Consider the following 21372-nt stretch of genomic DNA (forward strand, 5'->3'; position numbering starts at 1 on the left):
GCAGTGTCACGGTACTAAATCAGACGAGTGCGATGGTTCCGGCACGATGTTGGTCGGAAATTTGGCGAAAAACTCACTTAGAATCAATTCAGTATGCGTCGGTGCGTTATCGTGGTACAAAACCCAAGAGTTGTCGGCCCACAATTGCGGCTTCTTTTTATGAATAGCTTCGCGCAAACGACGCATAACACTCAAATATATTCCTTGTTCACATTTTGGTTAGTCGGAAGAAATTCGGAGTGCACCACACCTCGATAATTAAAGAAAACTGTCAACATAATTATCTCCGAAGGCTTTTTCAACATTCTCAACGTTTAGGGACCAGAAATTCGATTTGGCACATAAAATTTAATAGAACTTCTTTGTTGAATAACTTCACTCATCGTACAAAACGCCGGACGTACTTTATGTCCTTCAGAAAAACAACGGTATACTAAACACTAATGACTATTTCGATGTAACATTTGGCACAGCAGTCTCTGACAGTTATACCAACTTAGAAAAAAAATATTTCGTCGAATGGATTTTCATGCGAAATTTAAATTAAAAAGTCTTACTATTTTTTGCTCACAGTAGTGGTCCGATCTCAAAAATTTGTTCGGCACGATTGTCTTAAACAAATAAATATACCTGGCAAAATTAGAGAAGATATCTCGGCATATATGTACATATGTACATACATATGTATCTCCGGGAGAAAAAAACGTGTGTTAATTTTTTAGAACAATATCTCAAGAAACAAATTTCTTTATAAAACTTTTAATATTTACCTTTAACGTACATATATATGTATGTATGTATACATAAATATATATGCACTTGTTGATCTACCCTAAGGCAAACAAATTTAAATCTCTCGCAAATGCCGTTAAATAAATAAAAACATATGTACATACATGCCAACAATCATAAACATAAATCTACGCATGTAGACCAGTTATCAACTTTCACACAGAAACTCCATTGGCCTATTACATACAAGACGCAAACGGTTAAAAGAATGGTTAATGGGCAAATTTTCATTGGAAAATTCTTATAGCCGAGTTTGATGTCTTTGATTGCAAAATATGGCCGTATCTCGATTTCTCACAGAGGAACAACAACAATATTAAACGTCTATTAGTGTATTGTAGAAACAGGTACAAAGTAAAGCTCCATAGAGCGGAGTTGTGTATATTTGCAGTTAGCAAATATAAACATTCACACACATGGGCATATCCGCACTTTCTACAGCGCTTTATTGTTGTTCTTAGACTCAAAGTTCTCGTTCTGCAGCCTTGACTTTGGCTCATTGATTGCTTTGACCAGAGAATGTCTGCAATATATTTATGTTTGCTTACATGTGAGCGTGCCACATGCAGCTGCTTGGTTTACTGGCCAAAGACCAAGTGGTTTATTGTCTCCCCGACTCCATCACCAAGACACTTTACCTATTAAGTATACATATGTCTATGTCTGCTGTCAATAGTAGTTGCCTAACAACAACAGGTTTTTTGCGTGTTCACGTTGATTTTATTTTCTTCTTTTTGTTTTTCAAAATATAAACATACATACATACAAATGTATACTTATTCATATGTGGAGTTATAGATATTTTTCGTGTCGAATAAACCGCAATTCGCATTGGAGTTTGGTCTTCCTCTTTATATAATTACTTAAAAACTTCATTAACACTGTTCGCTAATCGAATCGTTTTGAAGAAGACTTTAAAACAGTATTTTCTGTATGTATGTATGTTTGCAATATTGTTCATATACATATTATATAATATTTTGGTATATAAAAAAGAAAAAATGTTTACTTCAGAGGCACTGAAGCTAACCACAATACCCTTCACAGGTGTAAGACAGGGTTTAAAGACATACTTATCTTGATTTTGATGGATCAGCTTGCATGATAACTATAAGCTATAGCAGTCCGATCTAAGCATTACCTTCGGAGATAAAAAAGTATTCTATGCAAGGACTAAATTTACATTGATCAGTTTGTATGACAGCTTTATGGTCGTTATATCTGCAAAAACTTGCGTGCATCTGCGCCTCTGGGACGATCCGCACTTTAACTAACGGCGGCACTTAAGCCATACTGGAGCTCACACCGCTTCACTTAGTGATCAGACAGACGGGGAAGCATACAATTCTGCTCACTACAACAGAGAGGTAAGGAAAACGGATAATAAATGTGTTTCAATAAATGAAGGCCTTAGGGGAAGATACACCACTGGCTCTTTTCCAAAAGAGACGACGTTATAAAGAGGGTAAAATTGTGGACTGGATTGTTTCCACACTTGATCTACTATTGATGGATCTCTATTAAGTGGTTTACTGACGGCTCGAATACACCGGAGGGCATTGGAACAGGCATTGCGGTACCGCATACCAAGCTTTCCATACCCATGGGATATTTTTCGAACATTTTTCAAGCAGAAGTCTTTGCCATAAGCCAGTGTTCAGAAATTAAACTCCAACGCAACTATCGTGACTAGCGTATCGCTATACTCAGCAAGATATTATGGGTTTAAATCGCTATTAGTGGAGGAGTGTATAGGAAGGCTTAAAAGTGCTGCTTCTCACGGAGGAGAGATCGGGTAGATAAAGATAGCAATAGGTATGCGCCATGTTACAGGTAACAATCTAGCAAGGTTCAGAGATATGATATACACCCGCGGCCAAGCGTAACTTACCATTAAGAAATTTCTAGCGAAAACGTTTCAGAGATACTTGATATTTTTCCGTTAAGTTTTAATGAAGTGATCTCTTCCACAAATATAAAATCAAGTTCTGTCAAAAAAGTTCCAGAAGATTTAGAAAGTTTTGGGATGCAAACTTCAAGGTTTTTGGTGAAACTTGTTGCGACAATGGAACCGGAAATCTCTAGAACACCTGAATCTTATTCTTTTTGAATATGTCCATTTTCATTGAAACAAAAAATGTTGTATTATTACAAGAATTAGTAATAATGAAATCAAAGACTTCAAATTTGTCTCATTTAATGTTACATAGGGATTAAAGTCAACAGATAACCAAATATATTCGAGCCATCGATATATTCCCCGCCCATAAAAAAGTTCCCAAAGAACGAAAAAATTGAAAATAGTGAAAAAATATCAAGAAGTTACGCTGGGCCTTTGAGAATTCCACATGTAATGGAGCGAGAGGAAATAATAGACCCAAGGTTGTATACCCATCAAGGTGTACACCTCATCTTATTTCTATTCCATTCTATACTTATATGTATATATTTTATATGGTCTCCGAAGTTTCCTTCTGTGTGTTACAAACTTCGGTGCAAACTTAATATACCCTGTGCAGGGAATCACAGACAAATATCTGATGTTGCGTTGATGGAGCGTAATCCAGTAAGCCGAAACAAAAGAAAAAAAAAATTCAGTATATTTCGTACTAAAATTCATTCAAAATAATAAAAAATATGCTTTCATTAAATAAATGTGTGTTTTTTTGTTTAGTCGAAAAAATATAGTGATATAAATAAGATTAATTATTTTTTCTGTTTGTAATTACGTTTAATTTTTTCTTAAACTGTAATTTTGTATAAAAATACAAATTTGATATATTTATCTACTATATATGTATTTACTAGTTTAATAACTATAATTATACTACTTTCTACTTGAGGTACCTATTTAAGTAACGATTCCAATCTCTTCTGCGTCGCATTAACGGCAGATTTAGTTGCAGTTTGGGATTTTAGTAAAGCTGCCAGTTGTAGTAGTGAATTTTGTTGTTGTGTTTTAGATTGTACCGCTTTTGTTGCTATATTCGTAGGTTTAGCTTTTTTCTGTTTTTGTTTTTTAACTTTGAGGGGCTGACTAAGATTGGTGGTGGGTTTAGTTGTTGCTTTATTTGAAGGATTTATTTTAGCCGCAACTTTATTACTTGGCTGTGGCTTTGATGTGTTTGTAGCTGTTGGTACTTTTTGCTTAAGTATACTAGGTTTAATTTGCATTTTGTCATTTAGTTTTGTTAAATTTTTGCTTTTGTCAAGTTTCAGTCCAGCTGTTTTATCCTTGGTTTTCTTCTTTTTCTTTTTTGCGTTAACTAGTGTGGTTGTAATTGATTCAGGAGTTCCGGTTTCTTCTAAATCTGTATTGTCTTTATTCTCGCTATCATTTTCTGTTTTACCAGGTTTCTCCAGTTTTATTGAGGTCTTATGTTGACATAGTTCGCATTCAATAACCTGGAATATTATATTTATAAAAGGTGATTTTGTATGCATAATTATGATTCCATTGGTTACTCACCACACTGCTCAGAACGCGCTTCTGTAACCATTTGGCCCTCTTGCGTTGTTTCCTGGTCAGTGCTCTTCTTTTTTCGATGCTAGTTTTTGCTTCATTTAATTTCTCGATTTGCTTTTTTGCTTTAGTGGAATAGGCAATTTGTTGCGGCTTTAAAAACATCTTATAATTTGTTTCACTCCATTTACTGGAGCAACGGGGACACATTGTGTTCTGTGAGAACTTGTCCTTTGGTAGAGAAATGTTGGCTTTTGCAAGCTTGCGACAGTTTGTCATAAAATAAGATTTTAGTAATTTTTTCGTGTGGTTATCGGACTCCAAAGCTTTCGCACAATCCCATAAATATTTTACTTTAGTTTCAGCACTCATTTTTAAGCAATTTTTAAGTTTAAGTTGTATAATGCGCCAGTTTACTTATGTTGTGTTTTTAGGATCAGCTGTTCGGCGCGAAGCATGCCTTTGCATTCACTGAATGCACCACTACGTTGGCAATAAATTGCTGAAGATGTCACCACAAGCATTCTTAAGCAATTGCGTAATCGGTATAATATTAAAAGTATCTGTAACTATATTTGAAATTTATGATGAAAATAACAATAAATCGTTTATATATTTACAGAGTCAGATGTATACAGTAGATTCTGACAGTCGCTTAAAAAATTATTGCATTTTATACAAATTTATTTAAGAACATCCGGTTCAAAACCGAATGTTTGAGTAACCATATCCGTTTAACTTGAAAAAAAATGGATATCCGGTTCTATGCAAATATCTGTTGTTATTACAACACTAGTTCATTCTTTACTTCACTAGATTCAAACGGTACTTTCGCGTGTCGGTGAAAATTGTACGATGTGAGTTTTCATTTAATAAATTCAATTTATGCAAAAGTGATTTCAAAGAAGTTTTTTAAATCATTTATTGTGTAATATTAGTAAGTGAAATCAAGAATAGTGCACATAATGTGCCAATATGTGAATGTGCGAAGAAAAATGTTATAACGTGTCGCTGTGCAAATGGCTGCGAAGTGCGGAAGGCTTTGTGTGTTGTGTGTGTAATTTTCTCCTAATTGAAGGAAGATGCGAAGTGGTTGTGAAAATTGTATTATTATATGTTAAAAAGTCAATAAATTAATATGTTTTTATAAAAAATAAATAAAATTCTTCAAATGAAATTGCTGCACACCCCGTCATTTTATAATGTGTGCTTTGTGCAAATGGCGTCTTTATGTGTTGTGTGTGTAATTTTCTCTTAATTGAAGAACGATGTGAAGTGGTTGTAAAAATAGTGTTTTATTATGTTAAGGAAGTTGAAAGTGCTTTTATAAAAAAATAAATAAAATTTTTAACACGAAATCATTTTATAATCGTGCAAATGGCTGCGTATTGGGGAAGGCTTTGTGTGTTGTGTTTTCTCTCAATTAAAGGAATATTTGAAGGAATATGCGAAGTGGTTGTGAAAATAGTGTATTATTATGTTAAAAAAAGTTAATAAATGAGAGTGTATTTATAAAAAATAAAAAAAATTCTTCCCACGGAATATCTGCACACCCCGTCATCAGTTGCTTCTATTCTCGCTGCGTCGTGGAAACGAAATCCTTCATATATACATACATATGTCCGGTAAGTGCTAGACTTAATTTATTCTTAAGTTTTCTTCTTCTATTGTTTAAAATGTCTATGCTAATTTACATATAATACTAAATTCTATTTAAATAAATAACACATAGTGAATTTAAAATACCGCACGTTTAACAAAATCCTGGATTTCCAACAACTCTTCCTGGCCAAGAGGTTAATCCAATTTTGTGTGTAATTGCTTTACATATACTATGTACATACATACATCGACGTTCCTAGTTAAAGAATAACAAGCAATGATCCTATAATTTATTCGTTGCATTTTATCCTGCATTATTTAGGTTTCATAAGCTGGTTTGCGCATACAATCGAAATTCTTATGTAAAATCTGAAGATATAATTTCAAAAAGTACATAGTCATCATCATCAGAAGATAAACATTTAAAAATTCATGTACGTATGAATTCAACCACACATTTTGCCAAAGATACCGAGAGTTGTCAGATGACTTCAATTACATTGCTCGGTTCCATTTGCCCTACATACGCTCTCATTTGGCATAAAAATGCAAGAAAGCAGTTGCATATCTTTGTATGCTATTTAAAGTTATACCTCACACATGCATATTAATATTCACTTAAGTTAATCCTTTTTTGGCAGAATTTGTCCAATTTCTTTATTTATAATTTTTCCAAAATCAGCTGTTTGGCGCCCGCGCACATATTGATATTTTAGCACCGACTGAATGTACGCTGCTAAAGTTACACATAAAACACGTTAGATGTCACTGAATAGCTTTATAACAAAATGTGAAATGGAATCGGAACGGATAGTTGAAAATTCGGCAAAATTTAAATCTTATGAAAAACTATTTCCGAAATTATTGCGTATTGATTATTTTATTATTAAATATATTAGACCTCGACTCCAGACATGCATTTGTAGGAATTTTTCGAAAATAAATACTTTGCAACTTTCCGTTTATGCAAAATTTTAATTGATTAATCCTCACATCAGTTCTATGCACAGTAGTAGGAACAATAGCAGTGTTTCTCAATATAAATTTCCGGTACAACCTCAAGTACCTTCTTGATGACAACACTACCTCGCTTTGAAAGCCGTTAACCGTTTAAAATCCGGTATTTTCTCTTGTAAGAAGAAAAAATTATTCGTTGTGGTTATTTATTTAAGAAATTTATTTATTTATTTAACATATAAAAAGCAACAATACATTTATAAGCACTTCTTTATCATATTTTGTATATTAAGTAGTATTTAGAATAATTGTGGACGGTGATTTTTGAATATCTGAAAGTGAAAACAAACACTGAAATAAGTGGAACCTCACAATGGCTGCACAAAGATGATCCGTAATCTTTAATGTTATCGCTACACCGCTGTTTGTAAATATCTACATAAGTTTACATATAGATATGATTTGGAATTGATGATTTGTCCTTTTTGTTATTGCTGTAGAGATGTGTATTGCTTATGATTAGTTGCTTTGTTGGTGATATTCGTGTTTTTGGTACCTTCTTCAATTTTGTAATTAGTACCTAAAATAAAATGAAATAAAATAAAAGTGAATTTAATTTTTATATACATATAAAAAGCACGTGTCACGTTGTTTGTCCGCGATGGACTCCTAAACTACTGAACCGATTTTAGTAAAATTTAACACAATGTGTCCAGTTCGAACCAACTTAAAAGATAGGAAAGTTAAAACAATTCATAAGTAAAGAATACAGTTAAAGCTCTCTTAAATGGACGCCCTATTAAGCGGACATCTCCATTAACCATGCACATTGTTGATGTTTATTGCGTACAATCTATTAAGCGGACAATTCTATTAACTGGACAGAAACGCTGGTAACCCGACATTGTGAAAGCAGCCTTAAATTCGCTATTTTTTCCAATGAAATTTATTTGTATGAATATATTCAAACTTAAACTTAAAGCACAATCCCTTGGATTCTTAAACCGACAAAAATGTTGTTGTATAGTTTTTGAAAACATATAGTAGTTGTCTAAATTTCCGCTATTTAAATCGAAACCGTTGCTTCTGTTAAAGTTCTAAAACACACATAAAATCACACATTCAATACCTTATGACTTGCTTAAGTCTTTGGTGACCTCAATTCAATAGAACTTAATTTTATATACAAACGGCAGCTTAACCACGTCTAATTGACTAACCTCGTTTGCCTCATATTTACTTCATGCGTTCGTGACGTATTGTGGAAGCCAGGTAGCATGCCAGTATAATGCCCAGTATTTGTATGAAGGCAATACCAATGCCCACACCAATTAAAATGACGGCGTTCTTATCGATTCGCTCCCTAAGTTTGCCCACGCAACCCTCCTGTTAAGTGAAAAAAAAAAAACAATTTTGAACATTAAATTTTGTTTTTAACTCTGTATGTATTCACCTGAAAATATTTATCAACGCCCAACGCCAACGACTCAGTGCAGTGTCCAACGGCTTCATCAATGTATTTTTCGCGACAGCAGCTGGCCGGCAGCGTTTTATTGAGGCTAAGTGTACGCCAATCGGCTGGGTTGTCGACACCGCAACACATCAACTTTCGCTGTACATTATCCCAAGCCATCATATCCTCATGATTTGAACGTTTTATAGATTCTTGCAGTGAGTTCTTTAGCATCATTTCCAGGTCCGCCTTGAAAACAGCCGCGGCAATGCCCACGGCTAACTCAACAATGAAGATGATGGCGAGTAGCACGGCATACTGAGAGAGAAAGCGAGCGTGAGAGAGAAAAATAAATTCAATTAATAAATCACTTACGGTGAGCAGTAGTGTTGGTGACTCCTTGATGGCGCCAAAACAACCCAACGATGCAATTAGGAATATGATTAAACCGGTCACAATCAGCACAATGGGTGGCGCCGTCACTCTACCTTCGACAAAGTGACTGAATTGGTTGACATCGGCAAGGACAACCGCACCGGCTATTAAAATACCGAGCCCCGATATCTGTAAATGAATATCAAATAATTCGATAAAAATCGTTGCAACTAATGTACTGTTATTCAAATGGATTTGTTATTGATCAGCAACGTCAATTATTTGCCTGGGCGTATGTGGCAATAAAGGCAAAAAAATAAAATAGTTTTTCTTATGAAATATTTAAATGCTCATAAGGCAAAGTACTCACTAACGAACTGCGCTTGAAAGGTTAGTTCAATGTCAGATTAGAATTTGCGATAAATGTTCATTGGTGCCGCATGAAAGGTCCAACTGAATTTGCGTTGGCTTTGCGCCAGTGCCCAATTGCTAGTGACCGTTATTGTGCGCTTTATTATTCGTGTTTATCTCAAATCCAAACTCTTATTACAACAAATTTCCCTAATATATGGCGCAGTTAGTTTTGACGAGGCTCCTAATGTCAAAGTTAAGGCATGTCATAAAAAAATCATGCACATTGCATACAGCAGAAATGTATACATACATACATACATACATAGTTATGTACATAGTGTGCTTTTCTAATTGGCCCCTGTACTTTTACTTACATACTTTTTTTATATAAATATTATACTTACATATATATTTTTATTTAAGCAAGTAATTACAATTTATCCATTACTTCATCCTATATACTCGTACTATACCCTAAACAGGGTGCACTTAGTTTGCCACGGAACGAGTTATGTCGATTTAACCATGTCCGCCTGTATATAAGCGAGCTAGTCTCTTAATTTTTGCGGTATCGAACTGAAAATTTGCTCTGGTTCTTTTTGCCATGAAATTGCCTATTTTTTTGGAATCGCCGGTATCGGCTCTCTATACGATATAGCTACAATAGAACTGAAAATCAAGTCCTTGTTAGGAAAACTTCTTTATTTGGCAAGATATATTCACGAAATTTGTCCTGATTTATTGCCCAAAGCCTAATCTCCGCACATTTTTTCTGATCGCACCACTATAGTATACAGCTGCCATACAAATTGACCGATCAAAATTAAGTTTAAGATCTTCTGCTATAAAAAATTTACTTGTGAATGGTATTAACCCCTTGACGTATCAATTAGCGCAACAAAATTCGCTTCCAACTGTTCGCACGCAACTTGCACTAAACAAACCAGTTTTGATGCTTACGAACTGTCGCAAAACGAAACGAATTTTATTTATTTTTACTGCGTAACAAAAAATATGAATAACACAACTGATTTGATGTAGTTAATGCACTCAATTGCAACAATGTTTCTTGTTTACATTATTAGCTGAAAATAACGGGAGATTTCATCAAATGTACACTTCTACACACCACGAGCCAGGCTCGTGATAATCATGTTAGGCACAGAAATTGTACCACGAGCCAGGCTCGTGGAAATACGTCAAGGGGTTAAAGTTTCGTTGCAGACGAAGTTAGCATTTTTTCTTGTTTTTATTTAGAGATAGTTCTCTTTACAGTTCAACATACTAATAACAGCGCTACAAAAGTTGAAAAGTCAATGAATGAATTATTCCTGTGAAAGGACATTCGATGCCATTATGTATGGAACTCGATTTCGTTTGCATAGCCACCACGGGAACAGTTGTAGAAGCCCAGACACTGAACCCAATTTTTGCCGGTTTCAAGCCGATGTTCATCAATCGTCGCTGGCTTGTTGGCATATACCATAGACTTGACGCATCCCCACAGGAAATAGTCTAACGGAGTCAAATCGCACGACAAAGGAGGCTAATTGACTGGGCCATTTCGTGGAATAACACGTTCACCAAACTTGGTTTTCAATAAATCGATTGTGACATTCGCTGTGTGGCTTGTGGCGCTGTCCTGTTGGAACTACTTATTATCCAAATCCATATCACCTAATTCGGGCCAAAAATATTCGGTTATGATTGAGCGGTGGCGATTCCCATTCACAGTAACGTGCCGGTCTTGATCGTCGCAGAAGAAGTACGGGTTTTTCGGGTTGCAATGGTGACTTATGGAGTACGTGTGGATTGCTGCCTGACCAATAATACATATTTTGCTTATTGACGAAGCCATTCAGCCAGAAATGATCCTCGATGTTGAAGATGATTTTTCGATTTAAATCAGGATAATTTCACGAACATACGACGATTCTGGTGGTCAGGCGGTTTCACTTCTTACGTCAATTTGATTTTGTAAGGATGTAGGCCAAGATCTTTTCGTAAAATTCGCCACAAAGATGTCACATAGATGCCCAAGGCTTGAGAACTACGTGTATGAGATTGATGTGAGTCTTCCTTCATTGATGTGCTAGCCACAGCAGTATTCTCGACACTACACTCTCTTTGTCTCACTAGCAAAGGAACATTTTGTATTGTGCCTGTGAATTCACATTTTTCCACTAGACTCTTAATGGTTGATCTGACAGAACGATTATGACGACCATAAATTGGACATAGCGCTCTTAAAGTTGAAGCCACTGACTCCGAATTTCGGTATTAAATTTAATAATTTCGATTAGTTGTATGAACGTATATCTTTCCATGATGAAATGTCAAACCTTACCAAAGAGATCTGTCAAAAGGGCGGGAAAAAGTATGGCGTCGTTTGCTGTCCCTATCGGTCAACTTTTGTAGCGTCGTTTTGAAAAAACCTGTTACACGCTTTAAAAAACCTAAAAAAGTATTATTAATTTATTTTTAAGACAGTAAGTGTTTGAACATCTTTTAACAATTGACTGTCTGTTTTTTTATAGGTAAATCACTATCAAATTCCGTTCTATTCCTTATAGGACAAAAAAAATAAGTGTTTTGACTTGAGAACATCTCAAAATTGAAAATTAGGGTTTTTATACGGTATTAAGTCAATTTAAAAAGGAAAAATAAATATTTTAAATTCAAAAATATAGTTTGTTTGGGTCATAAGAATGTAACAGAGGCGGATGGACGACACGCTTGTGGAAAGTTTTCGATGACATCGATGCTTTGGGTCACTCAAATAATTATGTTCGTGATAAAGTAGAATCCCAGGACACTTCTGCAACAATTTTAACGATTATAAAACCGAAATTAACATTTTTTACGGTAAACATTTCCAGAACAACCTTTCACTAATTGACATATGGCGATCAAACTTCACACGAACATAACAAATGTTGTACCAATTTAAAAAATATATTGATTCCGTTTTTAATCACAGTTATAAATACACTATATCTAAAAAATATATTTTCTAAATTTCATGCTTTTGATACTGTTTTTGAGAATTTGATTCAAATTATTTGCTTTAATGCTAAATTTTTAAATATGTGTGATTTTATATAGAACTGATACATATGGGGGGAAACATTCACAAAACGATCTGATGAGTGTAAAATTTAGCTCTTGACACTTTGAGAACCTTTTAAACATATTTTTAATGAATATTCAGGAATGCGAAACTTCAAATAAAATTCAAAACAACAAGTTTTTAAATCGTACTAAACTCCAATTCTTGCATCGTGGTTTGACAAAGCAAAGTACAGTATCATAAATAAATGAAAATATGACAATATTGCATTAATTGGGCCAAAATATTTTTTCGTATCTGCCATGTTTACAAATGTTTGACAAATTCGAAGTCCACCAGCGACTGTTTGTCTTTAGATCTTTAGAGCATGTGTTCCGGAAAGAACTTTAGCTACAATGGCAAGGTGATCTCTGAAACCTCTAATCAATAGTTTTTTGTGGTGGGTTTCAATGAGGCAATACTTTTTTGGGGCAGCTGTTACTTGAGTTATACTCAGTTTGATTTGCCATTTCATTTGCCGGCCATAATGCTACATTCAATGGGAACACTATAGAGCAATTATTAATGACTTTTTCTTAGTTGAATTGGAGGATTTTGATGTGGGCGATATTTGGTTCCAACTAATATACGGCGCCATATAACAATAACAATCAATTTATTGAAGGAAACTTCTGATGAGCGCATTATGTCGCGCCGCGCGCTTGTGCTGTGACCTCCAAAGGGGGACCTTTCTTTAGCGCCGTCAGAGAAGACATGTAAATCGAGAGTTTTTTAATATTTTTTCTTCAGAATTTATTGTGTATTCTTAATATATGTATAAATACACTCTTAAAGAGTTACATGGGTTTACGGGTTTCAAAATATTTTATTGTCTTATTAAATTCTTCAACAGCTCTGAAATATTGTCCTAAATTTTCGAGTTGATCCGAGTAAAAGTTTCGGAGATACAGCCTTGAGAACTTGTGCGCTCGAGGCTAGCTAGGCTAAGTGCGCCGTCTTTAAACGCGTTTTTCTCGAAACGTTGTTGTTGAAGTCGGTCGGTAAGATTTCTCGAGAACTACTCAACCGATTGTCATGAAATTTTACACAGGCCTATGAGATACAATTCTTAAAGACTTGGACGAAGGACTTTTTTCGATTAGAAATATTTGAAAAAATGTCGCGAAATTTTCACTGAAATTTTAATTTTTTTGTAAAAATGTCTGCCAAAAATTAAATTTTCAGTTTTTTTCCCTTCGTCCAAGTTCTAAGTTAAGGTTTTAACTAAAACACGTATTTTTTCACTTTAGATGATCCTGTAAGGAGTTATCCTGCCAACGCGGGCGCACCTTTTTTCCGAGGGGTCACCGGAAATAGCGTCGTAATAGTCGAGTTTAAAATATTTTTTTCCAAAAATTTCAAAATTTCTTTGTTAAAAGTGCAAGGAAGGAGCAATAAACAAATTTTAAGAAAATAAATACAGTTTTTTTTTTGTTTTTATATATATGTATAGTTTTTTATATGAGAAAATTTTTTTTAAAAAAGTCTGTTTTTCCCCTAAATTGTTCTGAAGGATTGTTTTTAATTATTTTATATAATGTTGTCATATATTTGTTCTTTTTTCTTGCATATCCTATAAAGGCTAGCATAAGGACAATCTTTGAAATTCTCCTGCATTGTCCATTCACATTTGCGTACTGTCACACGACAGATTGTAAATACTATGAAAAAATATTCCTGTCATTGATTAAGGTAATTATTTTATTTTTATCAAGTTAGAAATCTGTACGAAATTGAATGAATCAGCTAGTTTGGTTAAAATGGTAAAAACGTTGTTGTTGCCCTTAATGTCCTGTTAGTGTTAATCACAAATATGTACAGTAAATGAATGACGTGCACCGCTGCACATAGCCACTCATCGTGGTTTACATAAACATACACACATGCGTACAGGACATTCCCCTTCATCAATAAATATTTACTTTGAATGACAGTTATTAATTAAAGCGTGGAGTATTGGGTATACTCGACTGCCTTGTCGATTTGCCTATTATGCTTGCTTATGAACTAGTCAATTAACAATAACATTTACTTACCGCAAAAATGATATTAAAGGCGAATAGTATGTACTTGACCAAACTCATGCCGCAAGTACGCATTTTGAAATTCATTTACCACCGGAAGTGCAACAATAGGGAAGAAGGATAGCAATGTGTGAAGTTTCTCAACTCAGCAGCAGATTTTTATCTACTAATGCTAATGCACAGGCACACAGTATTTTTTCTAAAAAATATTTTTTATTTGTTAATTAAATGCACTTAGTGTGTTGTTATTGTATTTACAGTTTTATTCAAACACACGTTCGCCGCAAGCAACATTTAACGGTTAAATGTTGTGGTCGAACTAGTACTTCGTTTGCGCAATCACGTCCGTTCAATTAGGCGGTTCAGAATGAACTGACCACTGCTTGGTCGCAGACTTCACCAACAAAGCTGTAGTGCTTTTAGGCGCACAAGCGACAGTGTGGCTAAAATAGCAACAAATGAGTACAGCACATGCTCCCATTTGACGCGCTCTGGTTTTGGACGCTTGCATGAGCTGTATGCCTTAGTTGCTTGGACGGTTGGAGGGTATTCTTAGTAGTGAAGTCCGCAGTTAGCTTCATTAATGTTAACTATTTGCTTTCTAATTCGTCAATTGGGTTGTACGAGTACCGAACCCTACCATCGTATGCCTTGATTACAGTTCCACGAACGGCTGGTAGTGTGGGCGCAGTGAAAGTAAAAGTGCCGAGAAATCTTCATACATATACCCGATCCGTCCAACGAGTAAGTAGCGCCACCCGCTCAACGTGGCCGCATACCGCTTAAGTGTTTTAGGTTTTGTTGTCGTCTTATGTTGGCTGCCCCCTATTTAGCACACTAGTTTCTTTTTCATACACATTTTCCTTTATCCCTCCTCCTCCTCCTCCTTATTCATTTACTTTTAGTTTTTACTTTTGGAAACACCTATGTGCCAAACTACACAGCTTTGGTCATAGCATTTATCGCCACCACCGGCGATACAAAGTTTAACAATAGAGTTCAATGGGCACCAGTTTCCGGTGGTGTAGGTCTTACCCTGCTGTTCCATTTTCTCTTTCACCATCGCGTACATCCTATATACGCGAAGTTTCCATGTATTGTGTTAGGCGACCGCAACCCCTTGTGTGTTGCTGCTCCGTAGCCCACTTTAATCGACAGTTTGACTTTATGCGACCGACGCTGTTGCTTGTCGATGTTGCGTGTGACGTATGTACATTTCGCTGTTGACGGTATGTAGCGACTTAAGAAATTCGTTACAAAGCCGTAAGTCTCATGATGGCATTAATTCTGATAAGTTAAAGCAGCATAAGCTCGTTTCGTTCTCGTTATAGGCCAACATGTCATTGCACTCATCGAATATTGTGCTAATAATAGTTCGATACCAATTGAAGGTGTGGAAGGGGTATATAAAGTGACTAAAATATAACCAAACGAGATGGTGGAAGGCAGAAGTTACCTAAAAATTATTTTACGGTTGTTTCAAAGCGCCAAAAGCATTTGAATTTTTTTTTCAGGTTTCATGGGCATACTAGATCCTATATGGAACTCGATGGACTTTATCAAACAAATTATTAGTATTGATAAACTTGGAAATTACTGAGGCAATATTGCGATTTTACTTTAACTTACCTTTCTACATTAGTCTCAGTGAAGTTTAACTTAACCGAAAGTAATGTAATGGATCGTGTCAATTTAAACCCCAAAAAGAATTGAAACAAAAAAAAACGTTAAACTAAAATAAGCTTTACAAGTTCAAGTTTTCTTACAAAAAGTTTATTGTGATCGGTCAGTTTGTATGATCTGAACAATTTCATCGGAGATTGTGCTGATGATTTAAAGAATATTCCATACCGAATTTGGTGAAGGTACCTTGTTAAATAGAAAAGTTTTCGATACAAGAATATGACTTTGATCGTTAAGCTTACGAGTATGAATGAAAGCAAAAAAGCAGCTTATTGAGGGGAAAACGACGAAGAGCAAACTGAAGAGATTCAAGAGCTTCCATTTCATTCAGAAAAAAACGGTTTGATGTGTTTTGTGGGTGTGGAATCATAGTTCCACATTTCTTCAAAAATGATGAGAACGTAACCGTCAGTGGCGACCGTTATCGCGCCATGATAACCGACTATTTGATGTCTAAAATTTAAACTCCTGATTTCGGCGACATTTGGTTTCAACAAGACGTCGCCACTTCCCACACATCTATACCTATAGATTTATTGAGAGAACACTTCGGTGAGCAGTTAATTTCAAGTTTTGGGCCGGTCGATTGGCCACCGATAGACATTTTTCTATGGAGATATGTAAAGTAAAGGATACAGTTAGCTCTAATAGTAAGGAATCCGCAAATTTCGGTACCCTTTCTTTATATATTCCTCATTGAACTGAGATGCTAGTCTACAGCGCTTAAGGGAAACTCTCACTAAAACTAAAAAAAGATTAGGTAGTCGACTACTTGTAAAGGATAAGATAAATAATTTTTTTCCTGACTGAACTGGTTAGTGGATATCACTAATGCTATCATTTTTGAGTTAGATTTATTTCTGAAAATGGGTGAAACATAGTCCTGTATCAAGGTGGCATTCATTTCTCTGAAGAATAAAATGTATCAAGAAGATAGATCTAGTAGCATTTTCCTTAAAATTTTACTCTGTAAATAAAATCTGAAATTATTTTTATTCTTTTCTCCTACCCAGTCCGTTCCACCGTAAATATACATATATGTATATTGCGCAGATCCTTCTTTTGAGAAATGTGTCTTTGATTTTATTCAATTTATTATTTTTTGGGATTGGTTTAGGAACCAAAATATACTTGTATCCTTGAAACTATCTTACTACTTAATGCTTGGGAGTTGTAAATTTTAGCCCAAAATCCAACTAGATCATAAAATTATATGATTTGCAGTTATTTGCGCTAACATATAGATATATCATGTAAAGCTGTACTATTTAAATAATTTTCTCATTATTTTGACAAATTTTATTCACAAACTCACACCTTTCAGGTACTCATACGGTATGCTTTATTAATTACTCGGAAAAAAATGTTTTGCTTCGCAATAAATTGTCCTCTGATTCAACGAAAGTTATGTACATTAAGGCATGCGAATGTAGCCTGACCCGACGCAACGCAAGATATATAACTTTGAGTAATTAACTGTAAATAACTATACATAAATTTTTTGGTTACATTCTCGTTGCTCCTGGCAATACCTGAAATGCCAAAACATATAACCTTAATTACTGGCATAAATCGCATACGGAGCCCATGGAAATTTGCATTTAAAGCTTGATTCGGCCGAGAGAGGAAAGGCATTTGAGTGCGCCGTGAAATCCGGCACATTACCCACAAGTTTCTTGACACTTTATGTGACCATAGAAATCACGCAATACGACTCGGTGTAATCATCAAATGTATGATATACATACATGTACCTACCTGTACATGCTTATATTGTACGAGGCAGCAAAGAAAATCAATATTTATTGAAAGCGCTCGAGAAAGTGCTCTAAATAATTTTTCTTTTATATGCGTACCTATTTACATACATATGTACATACATATATATATAGATGTATGAACCATGTACTTACTCTTATTTCTTAAGGCATGGGAAAGTTAGCAAGAAACTTGAGAATACTCGCAATTTATTGACATTTTAAGCGAACTTGGTCAAACTCATTTAGTTGGAATTAAATCAATTTGCTGAAATAATAGCCCTATTTATTATCGTTTATTAGTATGCAAGAGTATATACATTATATGTATGTTTGGATATTTTTTGAGGTCCTTGTTTTTATGGTTCGAATGTCCTATTTTATCTGTTTTACACAGGAAACACTTTATTCTAAGAAGCATTAAGGCGTTTAAGTGATTTCCTGCTATTTCCGGTTTGTAATTTTGCTTAAGATTAGCAAGCATAAAATATGCAATATTAAAATTTCCATAAAGAAGAGGCGGCAACCATCGTACCACCTACTTAATAATGGTCGCCTCCAAATTCATTCAAAATTTTTGGCAAGCCAAAGAAGCATATTACATTCCAAGTTGCCAGAGTTAGGATAATTTTTAGTAGTGTTTAATATAAGTCACTTAACAGGTCAATGGAAAAGTCCTCAGCCTATCATAGGAAAACACATTTTTTTGCCAAATGCTATGTATTTTATAATATATTTTTGCTATGTTGTTCCCTTATCCCATAGTTCCCTTCAAGGGTGATACACTGATTTTAGTAACCCTCCAACTTTTCGATACCAGTTTTGTAGTACTATTTGTCCTTTGCTTCAAAATAAGCCTCATTATCGGCGATGATCTCTTCCAGATCCCAGATCTGCAGAATTCGGCAGATGCGGAAGCAATTCGAAGTCCAATTAATGGATTTTTTCCATGGTTTTCACTGACTTGTGACACCGTGTATTGTCTTGGTGTAACAGCGCTTTTTTTCAAATGCGTCCGTTTTTCGGCGATTTCGTCCTTCAAACGGTCCAATAACAATATGTAATATATAAAATATAATAAAAATAGCTTTCGTTTCTTTTTCAAGGTAGTCAATAAAAATTATTCCATGCGTATCCTAAAATACAGTCGCCATAACTTTGCCAGCCGACTGTTGCGTTTTCCACGCTTTGGAGCGAGTTCATCGTGTGCAGTCCACTCGGATGATTGCCAATTGGACTTCGGAGTGAAATTATGGACCCATGTTTCATACTATATACAATATTGGTGAATGATAAGATATAAAAATTCTGGTGATATCTTTAAAGTGCCTACTATCTCGAACAACTTCACTTCACGGTCATCCAAAACTATTTTGTGATTTTTTTTGATGTTTTCGTCGGTAACAATCTCTTAGCATACCGATTCTTGTTAATTGATTGGGGCAGTGTCCGGAAAGTCGTCATCAAGCAAAGTTTTTGCTTCAACTGTATTTTTCCCTTCAAAAAGCTATTTTTTATCAAGCCGCGAAATTCTTTTTATCCATTTTTTTTTAGAAAAACAAAAGTTGCTTCACACAAAATGATATAATTCACAATCTAATGATCCGACAGCTGTCACTCGCCTTTTGAAGATTTGTATTAACCAAAAACTATATGTATTTAATTCTAGTAGAGCCCTTTATATGTCCGGCGGAGGATTTTTCGATTGATTTGTTACTTGTTCTCGCAATATTTTGCACAAATTATACAAATTTGGTTTAATTAACTGTTGCTTCTGACATCTAAAACAAATCGAGATAGATATAGGGTTATATACATATATCGAAGTGATCAAGATGATGAGATAATTTCTTTCTGGATGTCTGTCAGTCCGTTGATAATATAACTTGATAACATTGGTACTGCGTCTAGGTATAATCGAATGGCGACTACTGTTGAAATAACATAAAAAAAATGTATTCTAAAACGTGAAAGTTGTAACTCAGAAACTACTAATAATAGGTGATATCAGTCTGCAACAAAGTCCTTAATTTCTGTTAAATGTTTTGCTCTGGCATACTCAAAATATCACAATCAATCTTGATGGAGTTAGTGCTCTTGTCATCTGAAAATGTTGACCAAAATATTATCGGGATCCAATACTTTGTGCTAACCTCTTTATATTGAAAATGACGTCCTCACTCCTTTCTTTGACTGCCTATTGATGAAATGTGTCCATTCTCTATTCCCAGGTTATTTCTAATGAAAATTTTCCATCCTTCTGATTTACTTAATATCGTATTACTTATCTCACATATTAATCGACAAACATATATGTATGTATGATATTTTGTGATTTACATAGTTTGACATAATGTGACCAAAATTACTAAATCAATACATATTATCTCTTGGTTCTATATATCGAACGTGTACACATAATATTTTGAGTTTGTCGTTTGGAACTGGAAGTGTTATGGACATAGCGAAATTCTGATCGTTTAGAAACTTATCTACATAAATCAGACTATATTCTCTTAAAGTTGCACTTCAATTGGGACTTCCAGGTGGGAATACCCTCTAGGTGCGAATGGAGAAGAGGTTTAGCAGTGTAGAAGAATTCTACCTCAATCTATACCGACGGGTCCAAAATGGGTTGTGGTGTAAGGACACGGGTATACACCGAGAAGCTTGATATCTCTCTATGTTTCCGTCTATCAAACTCAAGCATCTCAGGTAATAGCATCTTCCAAGGCAACCATTTACACAGACAACCAGGCGGTACTACTAGCCTTGTCGTTGCCAAAGATGGAGTTAAGCTCAATGGCAGGTCAACTCGACTTATCCATAACTTGTGTTCCATCATGGAAACATTTTTGGCAATAAAAAAGCAGACGAGTGGGCTAAGTCAGCAGCTTCTCTAGACGAATGCGAGGACAAAAGAAACCATTTCCGCTGGTAACGATCAATTTGAACAATTAGCGCAAAATAGATAGAAATCTAATTTTTCTTAAGACAACTGAATTGGTTATTACGGAGCTGAACACCACTAAATCAATTCTTCTTTTCCTCCCATGATTCGTTATTTTCAAACTGTTACTTATAAATGCTCTAAGTAAATGGTTGAAGTTGAAATGTGACATTTCTAGTATTGTTCTTTAAGATCCACTTTTTTCTTTTGATTGTAACGTGTAAATTATGCTATTAATTTCGAATTAGTACTCCTAAGGCCAACGAGAGTAAGCGTATATGGTATAAATATTAGGTGTCCAACCACTGCACCCACGCTACATCGGCAACATTGTGGTCAACAGCCTATAATGAGAGCAAAAATTAATGTGTTACGGTACAATTTTTGTTGGAAACCCCCACAAGTAACCATGTGTAAGAAAAGAAAGGGTAGGAAGTATTGAAAATACCAAAAAAATAATAGGCAATTATTTACCTTAGGTTGACATAGATAGTAATCGCATTCCGTTCTGGTTGAATATGCGCCACCACAATACAATTATTTACTATGTAAATTATGTAGTGCACAATGAGGCCAGTTGGAAAAGCTACTTCACAAGAAATGGTGCTCCTTGAATTTATTTGGAATCATTTGCTTATATTACTTACATACATGTATGTAAGTACTAGTTCTAAATTATTTTTTTACAAAATGTTTGCCATATAATTTATTATATGGGGGAAAGTTCATGGTTCTACTCACTTAATACAGTGTCACTATCAAACTGTGGTATTTTTCTTGCTGGGAATATTAAATCAAATAGAGATTGAGTTTTTCCAGTACTTTCGAACTAGAACACGTATTTATTTTAAGA

At 34.9% G+C, this 21372-nt stretch overlaps 3 protein-coding genes across 3 annotated transcripts in view; all 3 read right to left on the reverse strand.

Annotated features, from left to right (window-relative positions):
* LOC126756026 (uncharacterized) overlaps nt 1-3737 on the reverse strand; it is a 41211-nt gene extending 37474 nt beyond the window's left edge. The window contains exon 1 of the mRNA XM_050468819.1: nt 3640-3737. The gene's annotated coding sequence lies outside the window, so the exon portion shown is untranslated. The remainder of the gene's footprint in view (nt 1-3639) is intronic.
* Nucleotides 3523-4699, reverse strand: LOC126756035 (uncharacterized). The gene is made up of 2 exons (XM_050468833.1): nt 4262-4699; nt 3523-4197 (listed from the first exon to the last, which is right to left on the reverse strand). Exons 1-2 carry the CDS (start codon nt 4625-4627, stop codon nt 3640-3642), a joined length of 924 nt encoding a protein of 307 aa, XP_050324790.1. The 5' UTR covers nt 4628-4699; the 3' UTR covers nt 3523-3639.
* Nucleotides 4700-7010: 2311 nt separating this feature from the next.
* On the reverse strand, nt 7011-14511 carry LOC126756040 (CD63 antigen). Its single transcript, XM_050468840.1, has 6 exons — nt 14388-14511; nt 14142-14328; nt 8643-8831; nt 8268-8585; nt 8035-8200; nt 7011-7394 (listed from the first exon to the last, which is right to left on the reverse strand). The coding sequence occupies exons 2-5, from the start codon at nt 14214-14216 to the stop codon at nt 8051-8053; spliced, it is 732 nt and encodes a 243-aa protein (XP_050324797.1). The 5' UTR covers nt 14217-14328; nt 14388-14511; the 3' UTR covers nt 7011-7394; nt 8035-8050.
* Between the last annotated feature and the right edge of the window lie 6861 nt (nt 14512-21372).

The sequence above is a fragment of the Bactrocera neohumeralis genome, chromosome 4 (assembly GCF_024586455.1).
Source record: "Bactrocera neohumeralis isolate Rockhampton chromosome 4, APGP_CSIRO_Bneo_wtdbg2-racon-allhic-juicebox.fasta_v2, whole genome shotgun sequence".
NCBI classification, from domain to species: Eukaryota; Metazoa; Arthropoda; class Insecta; order Diptera; family Tephritidae; genus Bactrocera; species Bactrocera neohumeralis.